The sequence below is a fragment of the Antennarius striatus genome, chromosome 8 (assembly GCF_040054535.1).
Source record: "Antennarius striatus isolate MH-2024 chromosome 8, ASM4005453v1, whole genome shotgun sequence".
Taxonomy (NCBI): domain Eukaryota; kingdom Metazoa; phylum Chordata; class Actinopteri; order Lophiiformes; family Antennariidae; genus Antennarius; species Antennarius striatus.
The window spans coordinates 1,057,883-1,085,352 of NC_090783.1; the positions used below are offsets into that span (position 1 = coordinate 1,057,883).

At 51.0% G+C, this 27,470-nt stretch overlaps 2 protein-coding genes across 2 annotated transcripts; both read left to right on the plus strand.

The window, feature by feature from the left end:
- Positions 1 to 1,813: 1,813 nt before the first annotated feature.
- On the plus strand, positions 1,814 to 27,298 carry LOC137600492 (extracellular serine/threonine protein kinase FAM20C-like). The gene is made up of 11 exons (XM_068322152.1): positions 1,814 to 1,883; positions 2,135 to 2,596; positions 2,669 to 2,844; positions 3,904 to 3,982; positions 4,219 to 4,311; positions 4,392 to 4,507; positions 4,628 to 4,808; positions 4,883 to 4,992; positions 26,561 to 26,642; positions 26,755 to 26,814; positions 26,895 to 27,298. Exons 2-11 carry the CDS (start codon positions 2,142 to 2,144, stop codon positions 27,148 to 27,150), a joined length of 1,608 nt encoding a protein of 535 aa, XP_068178253.1. The 5' UTR covers positions 1,814 to 1,883; positions 2,135 to 2,141; the 3' UTR covers positions 27,151 to 27,298.
- On the plus strand, positions 6,847 to 26,453 carry LOC137599852 (dynein heavy chain domain-containing protein 1). The gene is made up of 39 exons (XM_068321049.1): positions 6,847 to 7,097; positions 7,173 to 7,361; positions 7,429 to 7,632; positions 7,736 to 7,846; positions 7,971 to 8,127; positions 8,194 to 8,481; positions 8,563 to 8,706; positions 8,798 to 9,353; positions 9,864 to 10,021; positions 10,735 to 10,860; positions 11,118 to 11,394; positions 11,656 to 11,783; positions 11,973 to 12,171; positions 12,251 to 12,342; positions 12,430 to 12,610; positions 12,715 to 12,840; positions 12,932 to 13,023; positions 13,098 to 16,191; positions 16,281 to 16,386; positions 16,456 to 16,615; positions 16,708 to 16,990; positions 17,069 to 18,347; positions 18,476 to 18,581; positions 18,671 to 18,785; positions 18,858 to 19,041; positions 19,107 to 19,209; positions 19,520 to 19,648; positions 19,737 to 19,928; positions 19,998 to 20,417; positions 20,491 to 20,884; positions 21,224 to 21,322; positions 21,415 to 21,567; positions 21,823 to 22,001; positions 23,026 to 24,274; positions 24,355 to 24,565; positions 24,644 to 24,735; positions 25,026 to 25,142; positions 25,213 to 25,814; positions 25,884 to 26,453. Exons 1-39 carry the CDS (start codon positions 6,847 to 6,849, stop codon positions 26,271 to 26,273), a joined length of 12,936 nt encoding a protein of 4,311 aa, XP_068177150.1. The 3' UTR covers positions 26,274 to 26,453.
- Positions 27,299 to 27,470: the final 172 nt, after the last annotated feature.

The following is a 27,470-nucleotide window of genomic DNA, read 5'->3' on the forward strand; positions in this document are numbered from 1 at the left end:
CGTGTCCTGCGGGACGCCGCGCGGCGTCTGAGGCTCATGAATCAAACTGCTGTATATAAAGGAAACACAGCAGGTGATTTATCCTCCTGCACGCATACGTGAAGCCGTTTACCCCCCAACCCCCACCGACTGACTGATGCGTCATGCGTCCGCTTCCTTATCGACAGGATCGTTATTTAGAATTATGCCTCCAAGAATTTTCAGAATAAGGTCAGAAATCCTTTCCTTCATTCATTTTCCAATCATTTTTCCACTTTCGTGGGTCACGGGGGTTGCTAGAGGCAATCCCAGCGGACCTACAGGCAGGGAGACGCTCTGGACACTGAACCACATGAAGGACGCACACCCACTGAGGTACACACTCAGGTACACCTACGGGCAATTTGGGACCGACCAATCCAGGTGAAGCGCATGGCTTTTGGAGGTGGGAGGAAACCGGAGAACCCGGAGAGAACCCACGGAGACACGGGAAGAACACGCAAACTCTATACAGAGAGGACTCGAACCCACAACCTTGTGCGACGAAAGCGCCACCCACCTTGTTGCCCTAGTCAGAAAAAGTCACATGTTAGAAATATTTTCTCCTACTTCAGAAACAGTAGCCAAATTATTTCATTTTATTACAGACACGCATTTTGAGATCTTGGGAAGTTCCAGCATTTTCTACTGTTGAACTTTTCCTCACCTGTAAACAACAGCAACTCCTGTCTGACTGTTTTCTGACTGTTTTTCTCAGAAATCCAACCACGGCTGGAGATTCTGAGCGTTTCCTTCTCGTTTTTTTGCGTTCAGGAGTTCATGTCTGTTGGTATTCGCCTGCGAGCTGCAGTTGGATGACATTAAAGGTCAGGCGTAACGTAGAACCTGTGCTTTTCCGCTGGATGTCGTGTTAAATCGGTTGTGAAAAAAGGTGTTTGTGGAAGTGAAGGATGTGTGTCTGCTGACAGATCCTCCGTCTCTGTATTGTCATCTGGAGTGCAATAGAAAGTGAAGGTTTTCGCTCAAGGGCAGTGGAAGGAAAATATATCCAACCCACGGAGGCAGAAGCAGAGCGATGCTAAAACGGACGGGTGCAAAGAGAAATACAGCCGAACCTGGAGATACGAGTTTAATCTGTTTCGTGACTGGACTCGTAAATGAAAGAACAATCACTGTTTAGAATAACTAAAATCATTTTCATCTGTTCCAGCCTGTAAAAATAGCCCAAACCCCCTGAAGTATGAAGAAACAACATAATTGTATCAACCAATAAACACGCAGACTTTACCTGTGTATAATTAATTATATATAAGTTACCTAAACAATGATTAAGAATGAAAAGAAACGCCAAAAATCATGAGAACACACGAGCTACGTCTTTACTCCACCAACGAGAACGAGATCCGGTCTCACTGATGTCGTATCCAACCGCCAACTAGTGGTGGTGTCCAGGATTTTTGTTTGTATCTAGAATAACACGTTACTCGAGGTACTACTGTTTTCCTTTTCGGTATAAATACGCATCCATACTGCTCTGATTCAGTCTTAATGAAATCAACTTTAATGAGCTGTGATTCTGACACCAATCATCCTTTAATTTGTATAATTAGCTTCATTAGCTTCAAACACGGGTTGACAGTCTGATCAGAATCTCTTCATGAAGCATGAAATTCAATCCTGACCAAGGGTTTAATAGTTGAAGGCACACAACAAAGGACAGGCAAGGCAAATAAAGAGGCAGAAACAGACTAGGAGAGGAGATAGAGAGTAAACACACCGATCAATGTCCAGATCACGCTAACCTGGCGCTGGGATCGGAGCCCGGCTACAACCAGCTGGACAGGGGATCCGTTTCTGTCTCGTTAGCAGCAGCAAGGAAAGACTTTCAAGACAGGAAACTGGGTGTGAGTTCCTTTTTACTTCCCTCTTTAAACCTCTAAGATGATTGATGAGGTCAGAAAGGTCGTGTGAGAGCAAGGGCTGATGGGAGTAGACTGACTTTACACCTCGGGTGTATTTACCAACTCGTTCTTGTTCCGTTGGGCGATCCTTTGTTCTAAACGTCTTTACAGCAGCTCGCCTCATCTTCTCCAGACTCGTTTAACTTTTCATTCCATCTTTTCCTCGTCTCTCCGTCTGGTCTTCCTCCTCTCAGGCCAATCATGTGGCGCGTTCGCAGTCGCAGGAAGATAGGTGTGTTCCTGGCCTTCCTCACAGTCTTCCTCTACCTCCTCATGGCTCTTATCTCTCTGCCCGCTAACCACCAGCCCTGCGAACCCCTGTCGTTACCCAACCTTCGGGTTCTGCGAGATCTGGCAAACGCCAGCTCCGTCTCCACGGGGACGAGGGGTCTGGCGGCGCCCCCCACCGACGCCGCACATGGCGATTCTTCCAGTAAGGATGCCAAAGATCGAGGGCAAGCCGTGATTGATGGGTTCTTAGCGCTGAACGAGGGCGGGAACGCTTCGGCGAACACGTCACTACCTTTGATGTCCAAACTGGAGGCTCTGTTTGACCATCCTCTCTACAATCTGCCCCGGCCCCCCATCCCTGAAGAAGACTGGCTGCTGAGAGTCAAAGCCAAGATGGAGTCTCCTGAGAAGAGCTCCCAGCGATGGTCGGTATAGTCAACATCCATCGCCCTCTGTCGGGCCTCCTACCTGTGACCCACGCCCGCCTGTCTTTCCAGGGTGGGCGACACCGAGGAAGACCTGGACGCCGTACCGTGGACCAGCGACAGCCACACCCATCCCCCCTGGCTGCGCCTCCACCTGGGCATCTCGCGTTGGCAGCTGTACGCCCATCGCGACGCCAACGTGGAGCCACTGATTGAACAACTCGCCACGCAACCCATCGTCAGCACAGGTGACACACACACACACACACACACACACACACACACACACACACACACACACACACACACTGATCATGTATAACAGAGGAGGTTCAAACGATGGACGGGACAATCTCGATGAAGGAACGAACATTCCAGACCAGAAAGGAAAGACTATGCTGAAGTCAAGTCTGTCGGAAACCAGACTAGTTTTACCCCAAATCCTGGTGTGGGAGGAGGGTGGGCTTCAGGGAGGAAGAGCGAAGATGAAGAGGAGCGTTGTTGTGCTTGTTTGCCACCTGAGGTTTTCGGGTTAGACTTTCAAATCCAGGCTGACCTTGAAGTCGTGAAATGAAAGCTGACTGTGAAGCTTTGAGCGCCGTCGGCGGAGGACGGTCGGGGATGCGTGAGTCACCGACGGTGTCAGTCACGTCTCCTCTTTCCTAAAGCCCGTCCTGGGTTAGCTCGCTGGCTATGTCATGTAGCCCCGGACACATTAGCGTCAAACGGTGGGGTAAAAACGAGTCTGTCGAAAGGTTTTTAGCGCGTTCAGTCTTCTGGGAGAACTTGGTGGTGGTGACGGCTGATGACTCTGCAGTGATGCAGCTGTGGAAGGCACGTCTGATAGCAGTGTGATGGGTATGGCGATATTGGAGGTAACAGCGATGCAGCGCCGCAATATATTCACGTTTAGCCGCTAACACACACGCCGATGAGTCAGCACCTTCACCGCGGTCCAGATGAGTTCTTTACGACTGCAAATATAAAGAATCCAGCGAGTGAAAGGAGGAAAGAGTTTCAGTGCGGAAACTTTAGCGACAAATCCTTCTGAATTAATTTGATAAATTCTCGCCGCATCGTGACGGCGAGGGTAAAGCTTCCCCGTCGCCCCGCTAACGTTAGCAAAAAACACAAGGTGTGTGTGAGCCCATGTGAGTGAGTGATGTGTGTTATCTCAATGATGATTCACATATTGTCTTTGTCTTTTCAGTGTGTGTGTATGTGTGTGTGTGTGTGTGTGTGTGTGTGTGTGTGTGTGTGTGTGTGCACTATGTTGCTATGGAAACATTCTCAGCTTTGTTTTGCAGTGCAGAAGTCTGGGGGGACGCAGCTGAAGCTGGTGATGTCATTTCCCGACTACGGACAGGCCTTGTTCAAACCCATGAAGTGAGTCGGACGAGGGGAAAAACATCAAAGACGGAGCGTTTAGAACAAAATAAGATTAAAAAACGAGACGCGTTCACGTGAGTCCGGTAAATCATGACGCTGGATTGATCATACGGGTTTTTTTTAGTTCTGACGGTGTCGTGTGCCCCATCAAAGCTTCTGTTTGATGTACCTGTGAAAGGACTTCATGAATTATGAGCTCTAATTTGCCCCCCCCCCGACCCCCGACCCCCCAGGCAGGAACGAAACCAGGAAACCAGCTACAACCTCTACTACTTCTCCGATTTCGAGCGACACAACGCAGAGATCGCAGCTTTTCACCTGGACAGGTACGGAAGACGTAAAACAAGTCTTGCGTGAAACCAGATCTTCGACATTATCTTCTTGTTGATGCCCCCCTCCCCTGCAGGATCCTGGGTTACAGGAGAGTCCCCCCGGTGGTGGGCCGGCTGGTGAACGTGGTCACGGAGATAAAAGACATCACCACGGACCGCAAGCTGGCCCGAACCTTTTTCAACTCCCCCGGTGCCGCCCCCACACGCGCCTGAATTATTCATCCAGCCTGCCTAAAATGTCCTTTCATGTCATCTCTCTTGTTTTTGTGGCCTCTCCCCCACCCCTCGCCGCTCCTCTGGCGCCCCCCAGTGGGCAACGTGTGCTTCTACGGTCAGTGCTCGTACTACTGCTCCACGGAACACGCGGTGTGCGGTAGCCCCGCCCACCTGGAGGCCTCGCTGGCGCTCATGCTGCCCGACCTGGCCCTCGCCAGCCGGAGGGCGTGGCGATCCCCGTGGAGGCGGTCCTACAGCCGCAGCAAGAAGGCAAAGTCAGTGGGGTGGGGGATTGGGGGAGGGGGCACCTCCCACAGTGTTTCCCGTGTCCATGAATGTTGTGTTTCAGGTGGGAGTCCGATCCGGACTACTGCTCCGGCGTGAAGACGACCCCACCCTACAACAAGGGCACCAGGCTAGTGGACCTCATGGACCTGGTGGTCCTGGACTTCCTGATGGGTAGGTTCACACTGGAGTCAGGGAGGGGGTTCAGTCTGCTGCTCAGAACACTAATGGTACAGGTAGTCCTCAACTTACGAACATTCAGAGATACGAACAAACGTGTTTCACCATACCCGACTACCCTACTGCAAAGTTTATCGTAAACTAATCTGGATTAAAACAATCACCTGAATCATGAGCAACGTTTAACGGTAGATATTGGAACTATACGTACGTATTTTAACACGATTACGTGTTTTTATTCTGATCTATTGTACAGTAACATGAGATCATGAACTCTGAACGGTTTTCTAGTGATTTCTAGAGTCCAGTATCTGTGGTGGACAGACGTTAATCCAGAGAAACGACCTTTATTGTTAAACTGACGGATAATCAGAACGACTGAACTCTGAACGACCTGAACCTGGATTTTATTTATTATGGGATGTTTTAATGTTCTGGAATTGTCTCTGGTCAGTCTGAGGGAATAGAACTTTAGTATTTAGAGTAGTAATGAGATTACTTTAGTATTTAGAGTAGTAATGAGATTACTTTAGTATTTACAGTAGTAATGAGATTACTTTAGTATTTACAGTAGTAATGAGATTACTTTAGTATTTACAGTAGTAATGAGATTACTTTAGTATTTAGAGTAGTAATGACATTACTTTAGTATTTACAGTAGTAATGACACTACTTTAGTATTTACAGTAGTAATGACATTACTTTAGTATTTACAGTAGTAATGAGATTACTTTAGTATTTACAGTAGTAATGAGATTACTTTAGTATTTACAGTAGTAATGAGATTACTTTAGTATTTACAGTAGTAATGACATTACTGTAGTATTTACAGTAGTAATGAGATTACTGTAGTATTTACAGTAGCTGTACTTACAGCTGTACTTCCTGTAGTTCTACAAAATGAGTTCATTTCGTAAAACTACAGGAGGTCAAAGGTCACCAACACGTCAAAGCAGACGCGCATGACCTTCAGCTCCGGTATGCGCTGCGTTACCATGGCAACAAGCCGTCTCCCTGGCAGCGCCGACAACTTGTCCACAACCAGGTGAGAAAGCCTCGCGCGTCGGTCCGTCCCGCCCCCCCCCCCCGGGTCGCTCCGCTAACGTGTTTACTTGTTTACCTGCGGACAACACGCGCGTCTGCGTCACGTGACGGACGTTTGAACGACGTCGTTGCTCAAGAAAACCCGGCGTTGAAGGTGAGTGACGCTCCGGTCTGCTCGTGACGTAGCTGACGTTAGCTGCTGTTGACCAGGGTCACCTGGTGACCAGGGTCACCTGGTGACCAGGCTCACCTGGTGACCAGGCTCACCTGCGGGCCGCAGCTAACGTGAACCAGCGTGGAGAGTCAGCTCACAGGAACGGTAGTACCACTGAAGGTAGACACGTCAGAAGACGCTTTTACCGGGAATCACATCCGATTTCCGGTTGATGTGAGATTTAATGTCGTTTATCTGATGGAAGATGCAATGAAAAAAAGAATTACAGCATCTGAAATAATTAATTAACATTTAAAAAGAAGAGTTTTTGCTACTTTTAGAGAATCTAAATCGTTTTTTAAAAATATTAGGTAATGGTTTTGAGATGCTGAGGACTTTGAAATGCTGAGTAATGATTTTAAGCTGCTATGTCATTATTTTGAAATATGAAGTCATTATTTTTGAGATGCTGAGTCATGATTTTAAGATGCCGAGTCATTATATTGATATGTTACATGTTGTATTGAGATGCTGAGTCATTGTATTGATGTTACATTGTTGTGTTGAGATGCTGAGTCATTGTATTGATGTTACATTGTTGTATTGAGATGCTGAGTCATTGTATTGATTTATCACGTCATCATTTGGAGATGGATCCAGACGACGTTTGCGGCACCAGAACCATGTTTTCCGTCTCTGCGGTCGACGGATCCGACGACGGCGCTCGTCAGAAATCTGGTAACGAATCAAGACTTAAGAAAGAGTCACGTGACCCTGAAGTGACTCTCCCACCTCTGTGCAAGGCGGCGCTATCTGGCCACGCCCCCCTGAACGGCCACGCCCCCCTGGACCGACCCACAGAGGCGGTGAAACTCCCTCCTCTGGTCGCGGTGGCGCAGAGGTGCCTGGAATCAATCGGGTTTTATATCCATCCCAGAATGAATAAATAAATAAGTAACACCTGAACTGGTTGCAGGTGTGTCGGGTCTACGGGGCAAGAAGAACCGCCCCGGGTCAGGTGGTCTGACGACAAAACGACGACGACGGTGAAGAAAGGGAACACCCCTCTCACCGGCGCCGAGGTGGTTCAGGTGCTCACTGAGAACAGAGCGCCGGGCGGTCCGGACCTCTACTACCTGAAGGAAGTGGGCGGAGCCTCCTACAGGTAGGCCAGGTGGGTGATTCCGTTCTGCTCGAACGCCCCGCATGAACATCGTGACTCCTCCCTCCAGACCGTACCACCTGCGAGTCGTCCGTTCCGGCGCCGCCGGGTCGGACCACTACGTCTTCTCCTCCAGGTCGGTTCTACGCGTGACAGGAAGCGGATTGGACGGACCCGTCGGCCTATCAGAGTGGAGCAGAGAGCGCCTCCTGTGGACGGCGCTGCAGGAGGTGGCGTTCTTCAGGAGCTTCAGACTGAGGAAGGCGTTCACCAGGTGAGCGCTGGTCTTCTCTCTGAAACATCTCCGCTTCTCAGGGCCGTCACGTTTCATCGCCGCCGTTCTTCTTCTTCTTCTTCTTCTTCTTCTTCTCCTCCAGGTGGAACAGGAACGTCCGCCGGATGTTGTTCCGTCGCAGGTGTGAGGTTCTTCAGGACGCTCTGCTCACGGCGGTACCTCGGTTCCAGGATGCTCTTCTTCTGCTCGCCGGGTTAGCTTCAGTTAGCTCCAGTTAGCTTCAGTTAGCTCCAGTTAGCTTCAGTTAGCTTCAGTTAACTTCAGTTAGCATGCATTGGTTGGTAGACGACCTCCTGGTGACGCTGCGCCTCCTGCAGGACCCTCGAGGAACTGACAGGAACCCCCCGGCTTCCTCTGGAGGCTTCTGGAACCTTCACGCTGCTGGGGTTCCAGGAGGCGCTGAAGAGGCGGAGTCAGGAGTTCCTGCGGGCGCTGCAGACGTTGTCGCGGCAACGCGCCACCATCCTGAACGCGGTACGAGCTCGACTTCCTGCCGCGAAGGTTTGGAGCAGCTCATTGGAGAAGGTTCTCTCCCCCCAGGTGAAGGAGGACGGCCATGAAGAGCGTCAGAACCTCCAGCTGCACAGGCAGTACGCCGCCCGGAGCCGGGGGCCCCTCCACCTCCACCGGGGGCCCCTCCACCTCCACCGGGGGCCCCTCCACCTCCACCGGGGCCACCAGCGCCACCTGGAGGAGGGTTCGTCCCGCTCCGAGAGCGTCCTGCAGAAGTTGGGTAACTTCGCCGCCCTGGTGGACGAGATGATCGTCCAGAGTCTCGTCTGGACGCTCCGGAGGGACGTCGACTCGCTGGTCAGCGGCGTCCTGGAGGTGAGGGGGCGTGTCGGGGGTCACGGGGGGCGTGTAGGGGGTCACGGGGGTCGCTGGAGCGTAAAGATGTTCTTTTCCCAGAGGAGGACCTCTCAGAGCCACGCCCTCTTCCACGCCGAGCTGCGATTCGCCGCCGACGGTCAGCTGACCATTGACCCTCCGTTACATCGGTTCCAGGAAGTGATGAGTGAAGCTCTGCTAGCTGTTAGCGACTTGCTAATCCAGGTAATCTAAACACACACACACACACACACACACACACACACACACACACACACACACACACTCATAAATCCCACCTTCCCCCCCCCTCCAGATGTGTGACACCTGTGGGTTGTTCCTGGAGACCAGCAGCTCTGATTTGACCTCTGACCCCCCCAGCGGGTCATCGGGTGTCGTCGAGAACGAGAACCTGAACGCCGTCCGTCACGAAAAGTTCTGCTGCTGGAAGTTCCGGAGGGGGGCGTCGTCTTCCTGCCCGGCGCCGCCCGACACGGCCTCCTCGCTGATGGTGCGGGGCAACAGGGCCCGCGTCTCCTATTACCCCCTCTCCAGGGGGTATCTGGAGCGACAGGTGAGCGTCGGTGACGTTACGCGTGTGGCGGAGCGGCTGGGCGGCGTGATGCGGGAGGCTGAGGAGGAAGTCCAGCGGCTCTACCGGAGCTACTCGTGGCTAACGGACGTTAGCGTCTTCATCGACCAATGGCGCGACGGCGCTGCGGAATCCATGACGGGTCAGCCGGCCTCGCTGTACGAGGAGCGCGTGAAGACGCTACGCCGCTGGACGGAACGAGTCAACGCCCTTCCCTCATTGGTCTGCACCTCCGATCGGCTCTTCATCATCGACGTCACCGCCGTGAAGGAACGTCTGAGTACGTTAACACGTGGTAAAGAACGAGATGCGGTCTCACTGATGTCGTATCCATCCGCCAACACGTGGTAAAGAACGAGATGCGGTCTCACTGATGTATCCATCCACCAACACGTGGTAGAGAACGAGATGCGGTGTCACTGATGTATCCATCCACCAACACGCGGTAAAGAACGAGATGCGGTCTCACTGATGTATCCATCCACCAACACGTGGTAAAGAACGAGATGCGGTCTCACTGATGTATCCATCCACCAACACGTGGTAGAGAACTAGATGCAGTCTCACTGATGTATCCATCCACCAACACGTGGTAGAGAACTAGATGCAGTCTCACTGATGTATCCATCCACCAACACGTGGTAAAGAACGAGATGCGGTCACAAGCATGACTCATATCTCAAATCGTAGCTCGTGTCTGGAGGTTCTACTTCACATACGTGTGTAAAGACGTGTAAGCAGTAAGCGTGTCCTGAACTGATGTTGGATCTTTTGCTGTTTGTTCTTCAAGGTCGGCAGCTGAAGGTCATGGAGCAGGAAGTGCTGGAACTACTTGTCTCGCAGATAAAGCTGCGGTCTGAAGGCGTGGCGTTGGACCTGGAGGAGGTTTCTGCCCAGCTGGAGGCAGAACCGCGAGACTTACGTGATCTCTCCACGTACGCCCTGACGGTACGCCGAATATTTAAACTTTACACGTTTGCACGAAAACTAAAGAATACAAAAGGGAAAAATTGAAAGAGAAACTGAAACGGCTCCCGCTGAAGCGCCTGAAGGGTAAAGACAGGATCTCTAATACCCCGGCGCTCCCCGTTTTACCTCTAGATCCTCGGTGGCTGCTTTTAGTCACACGGTGGCTTTAATTATTCATCCCTGGGCTCTGGTGATGTGCTCTCAATTCAAATCCCATCATCCCCAAACCATCAGGTGACGCATCGCACATCAGCGAGGGGGGGCACGAGCGTGGAAGGAACCCTTTAAAAATCCATTTTCACGTCAGAGACGGTTCATTATGTGCTCATTTATGATCTGTTAATGTTTCAGGAGTTAATCATCATCACTTGTTTCCATGGTTTCTGATCCCTAAAGCATCCAGGAGGTCGTTTGGCGTCGGGTCCTCGGTGACTTCAGGGTCAGTTACTGAGATGTGTGCAAAAAGATGTACATAAGTTGAAATTTGACCTTGACCTAGTTTCTCAAGGTCAAGGTCTTCATCTCATCTTCATCCCCTCTCCTGCCTGAGTCGTGTTCTTTTTGTTTCGTCTTTCTATCTGCAACGGTTGTGGAGACACTTGGATGGATGGACAGACGGAGACACGGACACCGACATTCACAATACGTTAGCGACGTTAGCATTGTGACGCCGATCCGCTTCCTGTCCTCAGGTGAGGCGGTCGGGGGAAACGCTGGCGGACGTGCTGAAGCGTCGGGACTACATTCGCTCCCTGCAGGACGCCGTCGGCTCGCATTACAGGAGGATGACTGAGGAGGAGGCGACGCTAGAAGGAAAGGTCAGCGCCCCCCAAACGACTCCATTTGGCCCCCCCGTTATCGTTTTATGACTCGTTGTCACAGGTTACGCCCCAACATTACAGCAGCTTAATTACATCTGAGTTTTATATTTTATCTGCCCTCGCCGTGAGATGATGGCAGGAAGTGGTCGTCAATCAAACGGCGTCTGTCTTGAGTGCAGCTAGAAGTTCTGACTTCAACAAACTGTCCATGCATGTAATTCTGTACGGTATGTTCTCTGCGTGTTCTTACGTAGGGGCTGCAGGCGTGGGCTCGTTTTATTCACCTCTTATCGCCGGCCGACGGGGTCGTGTGCCGCCGTCTGCCGGCGGCGTCGAACGCCTTGGACACAATGTCGTCCTTCTTGGCAGCAGCGGTTAAAGACGTAGTTGCTAAAGCTACGTCTGGAGCCGCCCTGGACCCGACCCAGAATCCACAGGAGATGGTCTCCGCCCTCACCTACACCTGTGCGCACCTGCAGAGCCTCAAGGCAAAGCTGGATCAGCTGAGCGTCAACAGACAAAACCTACAAGGTCTCTTAGCAACTCGTACAACTTGATAAATGCAGAAGGTTGTGGCGGGAAGGGCATCCAACATAAAAAACTTTGCTAAACAAATAGGAGTTTATCTAAAATAAGAAAAAGGATGAGGTGCCGTGGCGACGCCCAACGGGACAAGAAGGAAGGACGTTTTATGACAACAGAAAGAAATGTTTCTGATGCCATAGCACCTGTAATTTGTGTTATTATACAGTCAAAGACAGGCTAATATTGATCTTGATTTCCTCTCGCCAGAGCGTCCGGTGGATCCGACCGTTTTGACAACAGATGTTCAGAAAGTGGAGGCCCGTAAGGAGCTGTGGGAGCTGATAGCCGAGTTCACGGAGTGGTTAGAAGAACGGAAACAACTCGTTTGTAGTGAGGTAATGTGTCAAATCGAGCGTTCTCTGCTTCTTCATGAGATAATGAAACACGGCTAATGGCTAATTCGTTTGCACTCACGGCGATGATGAATCGATTTAGCTAAAATCTACTTGACCTTGACTTACGACAACATTTCATCTCAAAATCTATTTGTTAGACATGCATCTTTTGAAATGTCTCTCCATCAGGATGTGATGTCACAAGCTCAAGAGAAAATTACCAAGTGGAAAGCCCGAGCTGTGTCGCTAACAGATGTTCTTCCGACCCATGATGCTGTGCTGCAAGAGACTTTAACAAAGCTGGAACGTTTAAATGATCGGCTTGCCGTCATGAACGAGCTCCGACATCCGGCGCTAGAACAAAAACACTTGAAAGTTATTTTTGAAGGTCAGACTCTGCACGGTTTGTTCTAATGTGTGGTTATGAGCAGAGCACTAAAAATATGGAAATACATTCCATCTGGCAGGAACGGGCGTACAGATTGACCCTGAAAAGAAGTTGACTTTCGCTGAATTGATGCTTCAACAAGTTGAAATTGACAATAAACTTGTTTCCAAGGTGAGCGCTGGAGACGCGTTGTGAAAACAAGCTGAACAGACGTTAAAAATCAACTTATTTTCCTGCTTGTACTCGTTACTCTATCAGATATGCAGGGATGCGCAAGCGGAGAGTATGGTGAAGCAGACATTTCACAAACTTCGACAGGGATGGGAGGCCAGAAGCTTCCGTCTGGATGAATTCCGTGTCGGGCAGCAACACGAGTCCACAGAGGACAAGGCTTCACATCGCCAAACTGCCGGTCAACCGTCGTGCTTCACCATAACTGGTGAAACTGGATAGGAAACAAACGAATGTTTCACATGACATCATCGTGTTGTCGTCACTCTGTCTCTCGGGCGAAATGTAATCGTTTTGCATTTTGTGGCTCAGATCTGGACGTTCACCTTACCGAGGTAGAGAACGACTTAATGGCTCTGTCCACCGTGTTGAAGTCACCACACAGTGTTGACGCCAGGCTGGAAATGGAGGACTGGGTGCAGTCACTACAAGAACTTGGTAAGGTGAACATCTGGGGAAAAATATACAAGAATACAAGAAACTTCCATCAAACGCAGAAAGACAATGAATGCTGTGTCGTTTTTTACAGGGAACCTGCTCTGTTTGTTTGAAAGATACCAGCAATCCTGGACCTTCTTGACCAAGATGTTCAACCAAAACTGTAGTATTCCCACATGTTTGGTATGTGCCAAAGCGATTAAAGTGGTTTAGTCCAGCACTTTGCTTCAGATTGACATCAGATTCTCTTTCAGCAGGAGCAGTTCCAACCGGTTGATGAGACATTTAAGAAAATAATGTCCTCCGTAACAAATGACCCCTGTGTGCTGAACTTTGTTCGCTCCACAAACACAAATGACGGATTCCATGGCGACGGCCTGTGCCAGCTTCTCACTGTTGGTCTCTTTACAATGGATAGTATTTCCAACCAGATGCTGGATCTCCTGGATACCCTCTGTGAGGAGTTCCCAAGACTGTACTTCTTGAGTTATAGGGAAGTGATTGAACTACTCTCCTTTTACGCGACTCCTTCCACGCTGCTTCCCTTTGTACGAAAATGTTTCATTGGGGTACGTTGGTTCAAAGTGGACGGTGAGGTTCCATGTAATGAACCAGATGTAAAGACTGGTCAAACTCATGGCCAGACGAGGGTACTGGGGGTGTTCGGCAGCCTTCAAGAACGCATCACCTTTCCGTCACCCTTAGAACCAGATTGCAGTGCCTTGGTTTGGCTTTGTGTCTTCGAGAAGCAATTAAAACTGACCATGAAACAGCTGGTGAGCCAATGTGCGGTTGTGGGAAACCAGCTCGGAAAACTCAGTCAGGATTTGGTTTGCGATAAGAAACTTAGAGAAACCCTGTGTCAAGTTCCTAATTGGAGAGAAGCAGCACAGCCTATGTTGGATCTGGTGTCTGAATATCCTCTCCAGAGTCTGCTGGTGGCCGAAGAAGCAGTTTGGTGCAAAGTTGTTCTCCACGCTTCCCGGGAAACAAATGCGACAAAGTTCAGCGACGTTAAAGCCCACAATACTGACAAACTGACAAACATCTGTCGCGTCATTCGAGACGGGGTCTCAGTATCTAAGTATACGATGATGTGTCTTTGTGCTTTTGTGCAGCTTACAATTAATCACGAACGACAGCTATCTCGACTCTCAGAGGTAGGATCTGTTCCTATGGAGTTTTCTTTTGAGTGGATGAGTTTGATGAAATATCACATACACGTAGAGGACTGCAGTCTGAAAGGTGATACTGATCCAACATGTTATGTGGACGTTCTGGGCCATCGATTCAAATACGATTATGAGTATTTTGGGCCACGAGGATGGGAGATGGTTCATACTCCGGTCACAGATCAGGCAGTAATGGGGGTTCTCTTCGCTCTCAGAAGCTACAGGTGTGGGTTTGTGAGTGGGTCCCTTATGTCCGGGAAGAAAACCACCGTGGTTCAGTTAGGTAGGGCCCTGGGGCGACAGGTCGTCACTGTTCAATGTTCTCCAACCATGACAGCCAGTGTTGTTCAGCGGATGCTCTTGGGAGCCCTGCAGACCGGAGCCTGGCTCGTACTGGACTCTGTGGACCTCCTGACACAAGGGGTTCTGTCATTCCTTGGACATCATTTGGAACACATTCACCAATACTTCTCTGACTTCTCGAGAAAAACAAGTCAAAGATTGAACGAGAATCCAAAAGACACAACTGCTGAAAGTCTCCATCCTGCTTCTCCTATAGTTCTTGAAGGAAAAAGTATTTCTGCCAGGCAAAGCTATGGGTGTGTCGTCCTTTCATCAAAGAGCTACTCATCTGAGATTCCAATGAGTCTGCAATGTGCAACCAGACCTGTTGCATTGACCCGTCCAGACTACAGTATAATTGCAGAGGTGATGCTGACTTCCATTGGTTTCTCAGAGGCACCATCCTTAAGCCGGAATCTAGTGACCTTCTTTGACCTTGCCAAAGATATGTGCTGTCTTCCGGAGTTCCTCTCTGATGACCAGAGTTGCTATCTTGTTGTCTTGCAAAAGATCATCTCCGCCTCTCAAATACACTTACAAGAAAATATTAGGCAAAGGGAAAAGTCGAAACAGGCTGAAGGTGCTGCTGCTGATCGCAGCGATCTTCCATTTTCACGAAATTTGCAAAAGAGAATCACTGAAAAGGATGGAAAAGAAACTGCAGAGCAGTCGGCATTTCACAATTCTCATTTGTCAGTCGTGAGGGGGTTGATGGAGGAGACAGCTATTGTGAAAGCAGTTCTATCTGTCTTTATGCCGGTTCTTTATGAGCCCAAGAAAGTCTCAGAGTTCGACAGAATTGTCAAGGAAACATTCCTGATAGCCTGTCAGCTTCCTGTTTTTCAACAATCCATCGAGGAAGAAGAAAAGAACAAACTTACAGAGGCTGTTTCAGAAGAACTACAAAGAAAAGGGCTTCACGCTGACAAAAAAGTCCTTAGCAGTGCTCTCACGCTCTACCAGACGATGAAAGGCTCTCAGGCAGTTATACTTGTTGGCCCGACAGGAAGTGGAAAGTCAACCTGTTACCGTGCTCTAGCCGGGGCCCTGAATGGTTTGGCTGCCGAAGGGTTTGAGAAAGGCAATACGACAGAAGGAGAATGTCCACAGGTGGATCCACACATGTCTGATTCAACCTGGAACTCTGTTGAGACCGTGGTCGTGTTTCCAAATGCCATGACCCATGAAGAATCGTTCGGCTACTTCTGTGAAAAGAGAGGATGGCGAGATGGAGCTGTTACAAAGGTGCTGAGAGATTCAGGACGACGTGAACAAACTCGTTCAACAATCTGTGACGGTTCTGAGACTATTCAGCGATCCATCGTCAAATGGCTGGTAATGGATGGAGAACCAGTGGGGCAACCAAGCTGGTTAGATTACTTTAGCACCCTTTGTGGACTTGAGGACCCGTTCCTATGCCTGTCGTCAGGTGAAAAACTTCCATCACAATCCCAGTTTAAGTTACTAATGGAGATGACTGACCTTTGTGAGGCTAGTCCCTCGGCGGTGACCCGTTGCAGCCTTGTTCATTTCTCAGGGTCTGACCTGTGGAAAGCAGTGTGGAAGAGTCAAGTCCTCGCTCTCTCTTCTGACCACCAACTGAATCAAGGAACCTTGAAAATGTGGAAATGCCTGGCAGAAGATCTGTTCTCCAGCACTCTGAGTTTGATCAAGCAACATGTTTTAACCTCCGCTATCCACAGTGGAGACTCCGTCGGTGGGTCCGTGTATGGACTGCAGGAAGTCCTGTCATGTGCTCGGATCCTACATGCCCTCCTGCAGCATTTTGGGAAGGAAGTGGAGAAAGCTGGGACTATATCACAAATAGACCAAAGAGGTACAAACATGAACCTTTACAAACACAGAGACTAGTGAGGTCATGGTTTATGTATGTCAGTAGTGCTTTCTCGCCTCTCCTCCCACCAGGTTCACCTTCAAACCGAAGAGACTCTCAGACTAGACAAGAGCTGCTGGTCAGGAACCTTTTCCTGGTGGCATATATTTGGGGATTTAGTGGACACCTCCATCCTCGGTAAGATAATCATTACCAAAATAAGTTGTTTCATACCATTTCTCGTAATATATTTTGTTTTCTCTACAGCCACTGGCCACAATTTAGCGTACTAGCCCGCCAGGTGTTGTTTGCTTGCCGGTACAAAATTGTGGTCCCGGATGATCAGAGTGTGTTTGAGTACTTTTTCAACAAAGACATCAGGATTAACCCCAAGACCACACCGTTAACAACTTCTGTCACACCCAAGGTTTGTCCTGAATATTGATTCTGCTGTCATGAAGCCACTTATATGTAGAGATTCCATGATAAATAGAAAGTTTTTTAAATTTCTTTGTGTAGTACAGGTACTACACCTACCTCCTGAACCTCATGTTGGAGGTCAACCAGCCCGTGCTTCTTGCAGGAGAACCCGCCTCTGGAAAAACTTCTCTGTGCAAAAGTTTGCTGAGTTTCGACAAGCCACATATCGTCCTCCCAGGAAGTCAACTCCTGGGTTCCAGAGACCTGCGCCAGATACTGAATAGCATTAGCTTCCGCAAGAACTGTGAAGGTAAAGTGGCATCCAATCGAAAACGGCCAAGACTACTTCTTTTTGTGGACGACTTGCATGAAGCCCCCAATGGTGAGTCAGGAGACTTATGCAGAAACAACATGAATTTTTCGTCCAGTGTTGAAGCTTCTTGTGACTTCCTGTTTATAGATGTCTACGGAAAGACGTCAGTTGCCCTTGAGACACTACGACAGACTATTTCTACTGGAGAGATCCTAACGTTTGATACCTACCAATTCAAAATACTAACATCCAGAACCATCAAATACTTGGCTTCCTGCTCTGTCCTTGGACCAGGAAGTCCCTGCAGTAGTTCGCTATCCTCCAGGCTCTTGCGACTGTTTTCCATCTTTGTGCTTCCTAGCTTATCTCTGGACGTTATTTTGTCCATCCATTCTCCTCAAATGAAAATGTGGGTCGAAGAGCTGCACCTTGAGCAGAACATCGAGGACGTGGTTTGTTCTATAATCACCGGAACTAAACGTCTGTATGATGCAGTACAGAGCCAGTTCCAGCCGACGGAGCAGAAGCCCCATTCCATATTTTCCCATCATGATATTCAGAAGGTGTTTTGGGGTATGTACCTGTGGAGACCTAAACCCCCAAATTATGGAACGATGCAAGAAATGGAGACCTTGCTAACTCACTATCCTGCAGCATCATTTGCTAACATCGTGCACCTCTGGATGCACGAGTGTTTGCGGACGTTCGGCGATAGATTATCCTCAGGGGTCGAGAGCAGGGCTCTTGTGTCTCTCATATCCAACACAGCAACGACTCACTATGGAACCAGATTGGTTGATGAACTCCAACCCGTCCGTGTTGAGGACCCACCCCTCGTCTACGGTCCGGACGCCTCTGAGATCCTCTCATCAATGAATCAACAACATCCTGGAGGTGATTTTTCTTATCGGCCCCAAAGTCTTGATTCCCTCCTGGAGGCGCTGCGTACGCTCATGGACAGGAAACAGGAAGACGACAAAGGTCCTAACGGAAACAGCTTGATGACCGGATGTGTGCTGCACCGACAAAGGCTAAATCAGCTGTTACGTGTCCTCAGGGCGTTGGCCATACCAGGAGGTCATGGCGTGCTGATTGGCTCGGACAAGGGCACAGGCCGTAAGACCACAGTGCGTTTAGCGGCGTACGCAACAGGCTACCAGTTGATGGAGGTGCATCCTGAGAATGAAAATGAGTTGCATGAAATCCTGAAGGAGGCCGGGAATCGGGTGAGAGCAGATGGGGTTCACGTCATCGTACTGGTCCATGAAGGGATCAGCCGACCTGTCAGAGAGGAAGTCTTGGTGGCAATGGCTCGAGGAAAATACCCAGGATTCCACACGGACGAGGAGCTGAGGAAGCTGGTTTCCAGAGTGACAGATGAGAAGGCCTCCAGAAGATACCGAATGGACACCTGGATGTTTGAGAAGTAAGAGGGTGTGGTTTAATTCATCCGTTAGACCTCTGGTGGTCTTCACAAACCGGATTTGAAGTAGAATTCTGAAGTGCGAGTTTGTTACCATCACAAACTATTTGGTTCTGTTCCCTTCAACAAAGGTACTTGAACCAAACCCACAGAAAAGTTCACGTGTTCCTGTTGTTTCCCCTCAACATGTCGGACAGCGTTGGGGTACCCGCCGGCGAGTTGTCCCACGGATTGATGGTAAGTAAACAATGACTTCAAATTAAAACACGCAAATGTCAGAAATACCCTGAGGTGCAACGGAACCCAGATGGACGTGTTTCCTCCAGGCCCAGCTGATCAAAGCCCTGAGCTCCAGCTGTTGCGTGGAGGTTTACCAGCCCTGGTCCAACCGCTCCTTAGCAGAAGTCGCTGCTCAGTGCCTCAAATTTGGTCCCAACAAGCGTAAGTCTTCCTTAAACTTCTTCGTGTCGGTCTTACCGGGTTCTAACGCAACATGTTTTCCCTTTCCCTCAGCGGACAGTGGATCTGCCATCAGCCTGTCGGCGGCGATGGTGGGGATCCATCAATCTTCTTGTCGATACGCTTCCGTCCTCCTGAGAGATCGTCCTTTCGATCCTCAGACTTACATGGCGTTCGTTGCAAACTTTGAATATTTCTGCAGCCATCTGGACCGGGAACGACGGAGCAGAACCAACAGGTGATTCCTCAACCAGCAGTCAGGATACTCTAGAAAACGTACCTGATTCTCCCGTGTGTCTCCAGACTCTCCTCTGTCGTAGCTCGCTTGGACGCCATGAACGACGCGGCCGCGAAGCACAAAGAGCATCTGATCCGGCTGCGGGAGACGGTCGCTGCGACCCAGCAGGTAACACGGAACAGTCCAGCATTGTGAGCGCAGATCGATAATGAAGCTGCAGCGGCATCGACCGCCGCGCTTTAAAAAAAAAAAAATCCAAATAAGTTGATTTGCAAGTAATAAACCCAGTGCAGGTGGAGGAGTCTGGTGTTCACCAATCGAATTCCAGCTACGCAAGACTTCCAAGAATCCATACTTGAATTAATTTCTAAAGAAAACATGAATATCCCCCTGCAGACTCAGTTCAGCTCTGGTTACCGTAGAACGCATTGGCTTTTTGATGCTTTCATGAATCTCTGAGCTCCTCTTCATCCTGCAGAGCGAGGAAGACCTCCTTCGTGTCGTGAGCGTCCAGACGAAGCTGCTGGACGAGGCTAACCAGACGTTAGCGGCGACGGAGGAGAAGCTGCATCAGCTGGAGGAGCAGATAGATGGCGCCGAGGAGCAGGTGAACGGATTCCGATGCGTTACAGATCACGTGATCGGTCATGTGACACGCAGACATTATTTGAACAGGATGTCGTTATCTCTTCCAGCTCAGACCTTTTTTCGCCTCGGGCCTCGAGCTTCTGAACTGTCTGGACCCGTCGGACCTGGAGGAAGTCCGTCGGTACAGGGATCCACCGGAGGGCGTGGTCAAAGTCATGGACGCCGTTTGTTTGCTGTTCAACCGTCCGCCGGGATGGGAAAGTGCCAAACAGCTGATCGGACAATCTGATTTCTTCCAGGTGTTCATTTATTTTTTATTTTAAAGCTACGCTTGTGCTAACGTCATGCTAACGGTCGGGCGTCTATAGGAGCTGGAATTCTTTGACCGCTTCACGCGGACGAACGAGGAACTGGAGCAGCTCGGCCGGATCGTCGGCAGCCCGCCGTTTGCGCGGCGTTCCGTGTCGGATGCCAGTCGGGCTTGCGAGTCTCTGTTGCGGTGGGTCCGGGTGACGTACGAGCGCTGCTGCCTGCAGCGCCACCTGCAGGTCAAGAAACAGCTGGAGGCGCTGGCCGGGGATGCACAGCGTCGGTTGCGCCTGGCCCGGCGGCGCCAGGGGGAGGCGCGCCGCCGTCTGGAGGAGGCGCAGCAGAAGCTTCTGCTGGCGCAACGAAAACGGAAGGAGCAGGAGGCGGAGCTATGGGCGGCGGAGAGGACGGAAACAGGCGCCGCCGCCTTGATTGGACGGTTGGAGATGCACGATCAAGACTGGCGGACCGCAGCTCAGGTAACCCGTCGCCGGTAAACGTCATCATTATTTGTTTTTATGTTTGCTTCAATCATGATTACTCTCCCCTCAGGAGGCGGAGCTATCTGTACGAGCGTCGGCGGGCGACGCCCTCATCCTGGCTGCCATCGTGTCCTATGCAGGCCCGTTTGGACCAGACGTGCGCAAAGAACTGCTGAGCAAATGGCGTTCGCTCTGTCAGACAGGAAGCATCGACAAGAAGCCCGAGGACCCCCGCGCCTCCCTGCTGGGGCCCCCTGACGCCACGCCCCCTGATCCTCTGCCGGGGTTCCCCATCCCGGTGTCTGAGGGGCTGCAGGAGCCCCTGAGTCAGGTGTTATATCTGCCCCTGGACGCCCCCCTGGGGCAGATGGTGGTGAAGCTGCTGCTGTTGGGCTGCAGGAGGGCGTGGCTTCAGCGCCCCCTGTTGTTAGCAGACACCGATCGACACGCAGACAGAAACGCAGGTACGACCGGCGTCTGGTGTCACCTGACCGGACAGGTGAACCTCAGGTCACGTCGTTACAGATTCGACGTCGGGTTTCCCAAAAAAATACTCAGAAAAATAAAAAATGCAAGTTGTCGTTATTTTAGTGCGCTTGTTTTTCGACTTACATCACGTATCCTGGAACCCATTAACAACGTTAGCCAGTTTCACCTGCATTTCCTGCCAGGTAAATGAGGAGAGCATCAAGCCCAAAAAACTGTTGTTAATATAAATCACTTTTTCCTGAATTTGAAAACCATGAATTTTAAATTGTGGTAAAAAGAAGTTGAAGCCAGTTTAATCGGCGTCTTCTCTGCAGACGAGACGTCCGGGCTGGAGAAAGAGGTGGATTGTGGGACGGTGGTTCGCGCCGACGACCCGGAGCTGCTGGACAAGCTGGACCAGGCTGCAGAGGAAGGTCTGCAGATAACACAAAACTAGTCTGAACTCGGATTTCATGAGTCCAGCTTAACTGAGTTCAAGATAAACTCGAGCTTTTTCGTTCCTCAGGTTTGAAAGTTCTCGTAACTCACGCGGAACGTTTGAGGCCCCGCCCACAGCTTGTGTCCCGCCTTCAGGGGTTAAAAGAAGACGTTCGGCCGCCCCACCCGGAGTTCCGTCTCCTCCTCAGCAGCCATCTGCCCGTCCAGCTGCTTCTGAACGGTAGGAAAGATCTGTGGAGTCGACACAGCGTTTCTGTTCAAGACGCTTAGTCAGCACTTTCCTCGGAACAGGAGTACGTTTAAATTAATTTGTCATCCCGGTCCGATAATCGTACACAAGTTTGTCTGGATGCCTAGATAGAGTCAGGAGGCGGTGATAACTTCACAGAACGCCACGGAAACGAGGGATGTGTAGCAGGAAACAGACCGTAGAAATGACCTCTGACCTTCATTAGTTCTCGCCTTTGTGCTCCAGAACTGCACCCGTCCATCCTGGCCCGGGTCCACGTGGTGGACCTGTGTTTGGGCTCGGAGGAGCTGCAGGAGCTGCTGCTGACGCGGCTGATGCAGCCGGCGTGTGGAAACCTGCTGAGTCGGCGCCAGCAGCTCCAGGAGGACAAACGGACGCTGGAGGAGAAGCTGATGGCGGAGGAGGTGACAGGGCGGGGCCAGACGGGCGAGGCGGGATCAATGTCAGCTTCAGCGTCTGATCAACCTGATCAGACAACAGCAGCGCTGTTATAAATGCATTTATTCATGAATGCATTTTTATAATATTTGGTTAATATGAATCTATTTTAAGATGACAAAATTAGATTTTATTTTTTAATATAGCACAGAAAAGACGTCTCCGTCTCGTCTTCAGATGCTTTTCCTCATTGTGGGTCACGGGGGTTGCTGCAGGCTAATAATATGATATTATATGTTTTAATTTGATTTTTAGTACAGTAACTTGATATTACGAACTTTTAACGGTTTACTAGTATTTTTTTTCCATGTTTTTATGTGAAAACTGACTTGAAATGACGTAACTCGAAACAACATAACTCGAAATTTCGTAACTTGAAAAGATGTAACTTGAAATGACATCCCGGTAAGTCCAAATGATGTAACTTGAAAAAACATAACTCAAAATGACGTAAGTCGAAATGATGTTACTCAAAATGACGTAGGTCATGAAACACGTAACGAGATGACGTAATTCGAAAATGACATAACTCGAAACATAACTCAAAACAACGTAACTCGAAAACAACATAACTCGAAATGATGTAACTTGAAACGGTGTAACTCAAAATGACGTAACTCAAAATGATGTAACTCAAAATGACGTAACTCGAAACAACGTAATGAGACAAAGTAATTCGAAAATGACGCAACTCAAAACGTAACTCAAAACAACATAACTCGAAATGACGTAACTTTTAAAGACGTAACCTGAAATGACATAACTCAAAACGATGTTACTCAAAACGACGTAACTCAAAATGATGTAACTCGAAACGATGTAACTCTGAAGTGACGTAACTCGAAACAACATAACGAGATGATGTAATTTTAAATGACGTAACTCGAAACGATGTAACTCAGAACGATGTACCTTTGGGTCTATCAGCGTGTCTGTAGATAATCAAGCTGTTGTTTTGGGCGGTTGTGAAACCGTTCCCGTCTCTTGTAGGACGCTCTGATGGCCGACATCCTGCAGTCGGACTCCTCCCTGCTGCAGGACTCGGGTTTCCTCCCCCGTGTGGCTTTGTGTCAAGAGGCAACCACTGAGCTGCGTTCTGAGATCGGGCAGCTGAGTGAGGAGCTGCAGTACCACGAGTCCCTGCTGGCGGCGCCCCGACAGCTGGCGGCGCTGGCCGCCGCACTCTACCGCGTCCTGCAGCAGGTGTCCCGTCTTCCCCCGGCCGGCTACTTCTCCCTCTCCGGTTTCATCACCGTCATGCAGGACGCCTTTGTCGTGAAGGGAAGGCCGTTGTTGTCATGTGACTACGGGCCGGTGCCAGGGGGCGTGGTTTCAGAGGTCACCAACCAGATGGTGACCCGGCTGCTGACCCAGTACCGACCTTGTCTGATCCAGAGTCACTTCTCGGTTCTGAAGTTGCTAGCATCCGTGGCTCTGCTGGAACACAACCAGCTCTGCTCCCAGGCCGAGAAGATGGTTCTCCTGGGGGGCCTCCAGGATCTAGAGGACCCCTGCCTCGCCCCTCCCACCACCCCGGCTCTGCCCGATTGGGTACTGCCTCATCTCCACACGGATCTTCTCCGCCTAGACAGGATCCCCGCCTTCAGCGGTTTAATCGCCTCTCTCTCCACGTCGCCCCTCCAGTGGCGGGAGTACCTGCGCTACCCTTCCTCGACTGTAGCGGGGGCCATTCCTTGCCCCTCCCACGCCCATTTGTCCCTGATTCAGCGGGCTGTCCTTTGGAAGACCATGATCCCCGACTGCACGGACAGGTTGGCCGACGACATGGCCGTCTACTGCCCCTTACTGCCTGGAATACCGGAGGAGAGCGACGCCCCTCATGCCGGAAACCTGGAAGCCTTCTCGCAATATCTCAGCAACCACGGGGGGCCCGTCATCCTTACCTGGCCCCGGCCCAGAGGAGGCACGGGGACGAGCATCCAGCCCCTTCACCTGATACACGAACTGGCCAAGGCGGCGATGATACCAGTGGAAGTCGTGTCTCTGGGGGTCCTCAGAGACGACCGGGTTGTTCTGTCCACCCTGGGTGACGCCACCGCCGCCGGCCACTGGTTGGTTCTAAACGACTGCCACCTGCTGGAACACTGGAGCGACGGGGTGTTGGCTCGCTTCGGGGATTTGATCGACTCCCTTCATCTCCCGGGGCGACAATGCACGATCCACGCCTGCTTCCGCCTGTGGTTTGTAACCCGAGACGACGCCCCCTGCTGCATACCAGGTAGAGCGACGCACGACGACTTCCTGCAACCAGATTGTAGAACTAAACGTTCCTTCCGGCGGGTTTTCGTTCTCCAACAGGGGCGGTGAGGATGTGGGCGGTCCCTCTGGTCTGCGACGCCCCCTGGGACCTGAAGGAGGAGTTGGGCTACTCCCTGAGACAGGCTACATCCTTCACACGGCGCCGGGCGCTGTCAAAGGAGAACGCGGAGCTCCTCCACCGCTGCGCCATCTTCCACTCGGTGCTGCTGCAGAGACGGCTCTACGGACGCCCGGGGGGGACCTGCAGCTGGTGAGGAGATAGACCTACTGACCTGGTTTGACCACCTGCAACGGGTCTGAACGGTTCTGCCGGTGTGTCCTCCCCCAGGACCCAACAGGACCTGTCGTGTCTGATGGAGGATCACGTTTGGATCTCAGGTCTCTGCCAGGATGGAGCCAAGGCATTGCGGTTTCTAGCGGGTGAGGTGTCGGAAGTGATCGGAATCGATCAGAACCAAGTAGAACGAGGTAGAACTGTTTAGAACCGACTAAAACCGGGTAGAACTGACTAGAACTGGTTAGAAAAGACTTGAACTGGGTAGAACTGACTAGAACTGGGTAGAACCGAGTACAACCAACCAGAAACGACCACAACAGGGTAGAACCATTTAGAACCGGGTAGAACAGACTAGAACCAGGTAGAACCTGGTAGAATCGGGTCCGCCCGCCATCACCTCAGGATTTAACCTCGTTATACTTTTCATCCACAGCCCAACTCGTCCACGGGGGTCATGTTCTGGATTCTCCAGGTCTGGAGGAGGTGGAGGGCGTCGCCGCGATCTGTTTCGGCAGAGCTCCGCCCCTTAGTAGTGTTGTCAACCCGTCCGGTAACTGGGTCTCCTCTCCGCCCGTCCCGTGTGATTGAAACCCGTCGACCACGCCTGTGTTTCCTCCCAGATCTGCTGGAACAACTTCAGGACCTGGAGGGGCGTCTTCGGGATCCTGGAACCATCGACGACCCTCTGGCGTTGGGATTCGGCGCCGACGTGGCGGCCGAGACGATCCGAATCAAGAGCCGCCGTCTGAACTTCTTGCTTCGGGCCTCGCAGACCCCTCAAGGTTCACCCGGTATTGACTCCGCCCACCTGAAGTCGCTCGCCGATCCATCGTCCTGCGGCGAAGTCAGCACTAGGCTGCGGATTCTGAAGACTCGCCTGGAACGCAGGAGCGACAGCGCCGATACCGATGGCGTTCCTGGGAGCGCCGTCCATCACTTCCTCCTGACTGAGTGGGACGACCTGATGGTTTCAGTGTCGACGCTCCTCGCTCAGCTTCACCACCGGGTGCCGCCCTTCGCCTCCCACCTCCGACTAGTTTCCTGGTTGGAGAGGAGGGCGGAGCTGCTGAGCGCCTACCTCTGGCGCCGCAGCGCTTCGGATCCACCCGGCGCCTACCGGCTAGCTGCTTTCAGGAACGCTAGAGGTTTCCTGGCGGCGGTGAGGCGAGAGGCTGCAAAATGTAATCGCACCTGCGTTGGCGACGTAGCGCTGCACCTCCAGGTAATGCCCATAAAATATGGCGTCGTACGGAAACCGTTTGCTAATCACGAATTGTTCTTCTACCTCCAGGTCGTGGGCGAAGGCGTGGCCGACCTTCCCCCCAACGGTGTGTATCTGTGCGGTCTGAAGCTCAGAGGTGCATCATGGGATGTGCAACACAGGGCCTTACAGGAAGTGACTTCACCACACCCGTGTCCGCTGCCCCTCGTTTCCATCCAAGCTAACGTCAGGAGTGCTAACGTCAAGAGCGCTAACGTCGGACGGGACTCCGCCTCCCCTCCTCTGGTCACTCCACAGTTACCCCTCTACCCCTGCCCGCTGCACCCCCACGAGGAGTGGGACTTCAACGAGAAGGGGGGAAGGGCAGATGCTAACACTATAGCTACGCTAGCCCTTCATGCTAAGCTACATCCTGTCTTGTGTCGTCTGAGGGGGGTGAGGGTCGTGAGCGAGCTCTGATGGCTCCGCCCACCTCCACGCCGTAACGGAATCAACTCATCCACATGTTTGTTTGTTTGTTTGTTGTTAGGGACGTTTCCATGGAAACGTGTTTGTCGGTTTGTAGGTAAAGCATTTTGTACGATCCATGATTCTCCTGTTGACACGATGCTGGTGGACAATAAATTCACTTCAACTGTTGGTTTGTTTGTTGGTTTGTTTGTTGGTTTGTTTGTTTGTTTGTTTGTTTGTTTGTTTGTTTACCTGTGGGTTGAGTTTCCTGGCTGACGTCTTAACTCCCCCCCCAGGTAACATGGACCGACACCACTATGAGACCTTTGAGAAGTTCGGAAACGACACCTTCCTGCTTCACCTGGACAACGGGAGAGGGTGTGTGTGTGTGTGTGTGTGTGTGTGTGTGTGTGTGTGTGTGTGTGTGTGTGTGTGTGTGTGTGTGTGTGTGTGTGTGTGTGACACTGACTCTGGGTGTGTTTGCTCACAGGTTTGGGCGTCACTCTAAAGACGAGCCCTCCATCCTGGTTCCTCTGGAGCAGTGCTGCAGGTGCGCACCAGGAAGTGATGAAATCTTTTCTTAAACACGTTTCCGGGGGTTTCAAGCTCCTCCCCCTTTCCCGCATCTAGAATCCGCCGCTCCACCTGGCTCCGCCTACGTCTCCTGTCGCAGCCGCCTCATCGCCTCAGCGACGTCATGAGGGCCTCGCTGTCCAAGGATCCCCTCCACCGGGTGGCGCCGTTACTATCGGAGCCGCACCTCGCTGCTCTGGACCGCCGCCTCAGGATTGTACTTGACGCCGTGAGTCGTTGCCAAGAGAGGCGGAGCAAAGACGTGGGCGTTGATGATGTCATTTACGATGACATGGCCACGCCTGCCGGATAGGCCACGCCCCCTTTGCTTCTAAAACAGCAGGAGATTCTTTAATCGAGATATATTCACGATAAATGTAAAATTCAGCAAGACGGGCCTCCAAAAAGGGGCGGGGCTTGTGGAGTTACGACAGATGATGTTTATCTGTTTATCTGATGTTTTTAAATGTAAATATCTTTAACAGACAGAATTAAACACGACTGGATGTCCTCTCTCCTTTCGTCTTTATTATCTTTTCGTCAATCGTTTGTCGAGGTTCCGCCTCGGCCAATCAGACGGCGACTCCTCTCCTTTCGGGGCCTCCATCTATTATTTAGCGGCCCCAGTGGTAT

What these genes read in the sequence shown, in the direction of transcription:
- LOC137600492 (XM_068322152.1), top strand. Translation starts at nt 2,142, where the DNA reads ATGTGGCGCGTTCGCAGTCGCAGGAAGATAGGTGTGTTCCTGGCCTTC. An exon ending in GAGAAGAGCTCCCAGCGATG is followed by an intron (nt 2,597 to 2,668) that starts GTCGGTATAGTC and finishes CTGTCTTTCCAG; the next exon opens with GGTGGGCGACACCGAGGAAG. An exon ending in GGTCCTGGACTTCCTGATGG is followed by an intron (nt 4,993 to 26,560) that starts GTAGGTTCACAC and finishes CTCCCCCCCCAG; the next exon opens with GTAACATGGACCGACACCAC.
- LOC137599852 (XM_068321049.1), top strand. Translation starts at nt 6,847, where the DNA reads ATGGATCCAGACGACGTTTGCGGCACCAGAACCATGTTTTCCGTCTCT. An exon ending in GCAGTCACTACAAGAACTTG is followed by an intron (nt 12,841 to 12,931) that starts GTAAGGTGAACA and finishes CGTTTTTTACAG; the next exon opens with GGAACCTGCTCTGTTTGTTT. An exon ending in CGTCCAGCTGCTTCTGAACG is followed by an intron (nt 21,568 to 21,822) that starts GTAGGAAAGATC and finishes TTTGTGCTCCAG; the next exon opens with AACTGCACCCGTCCATCCTG.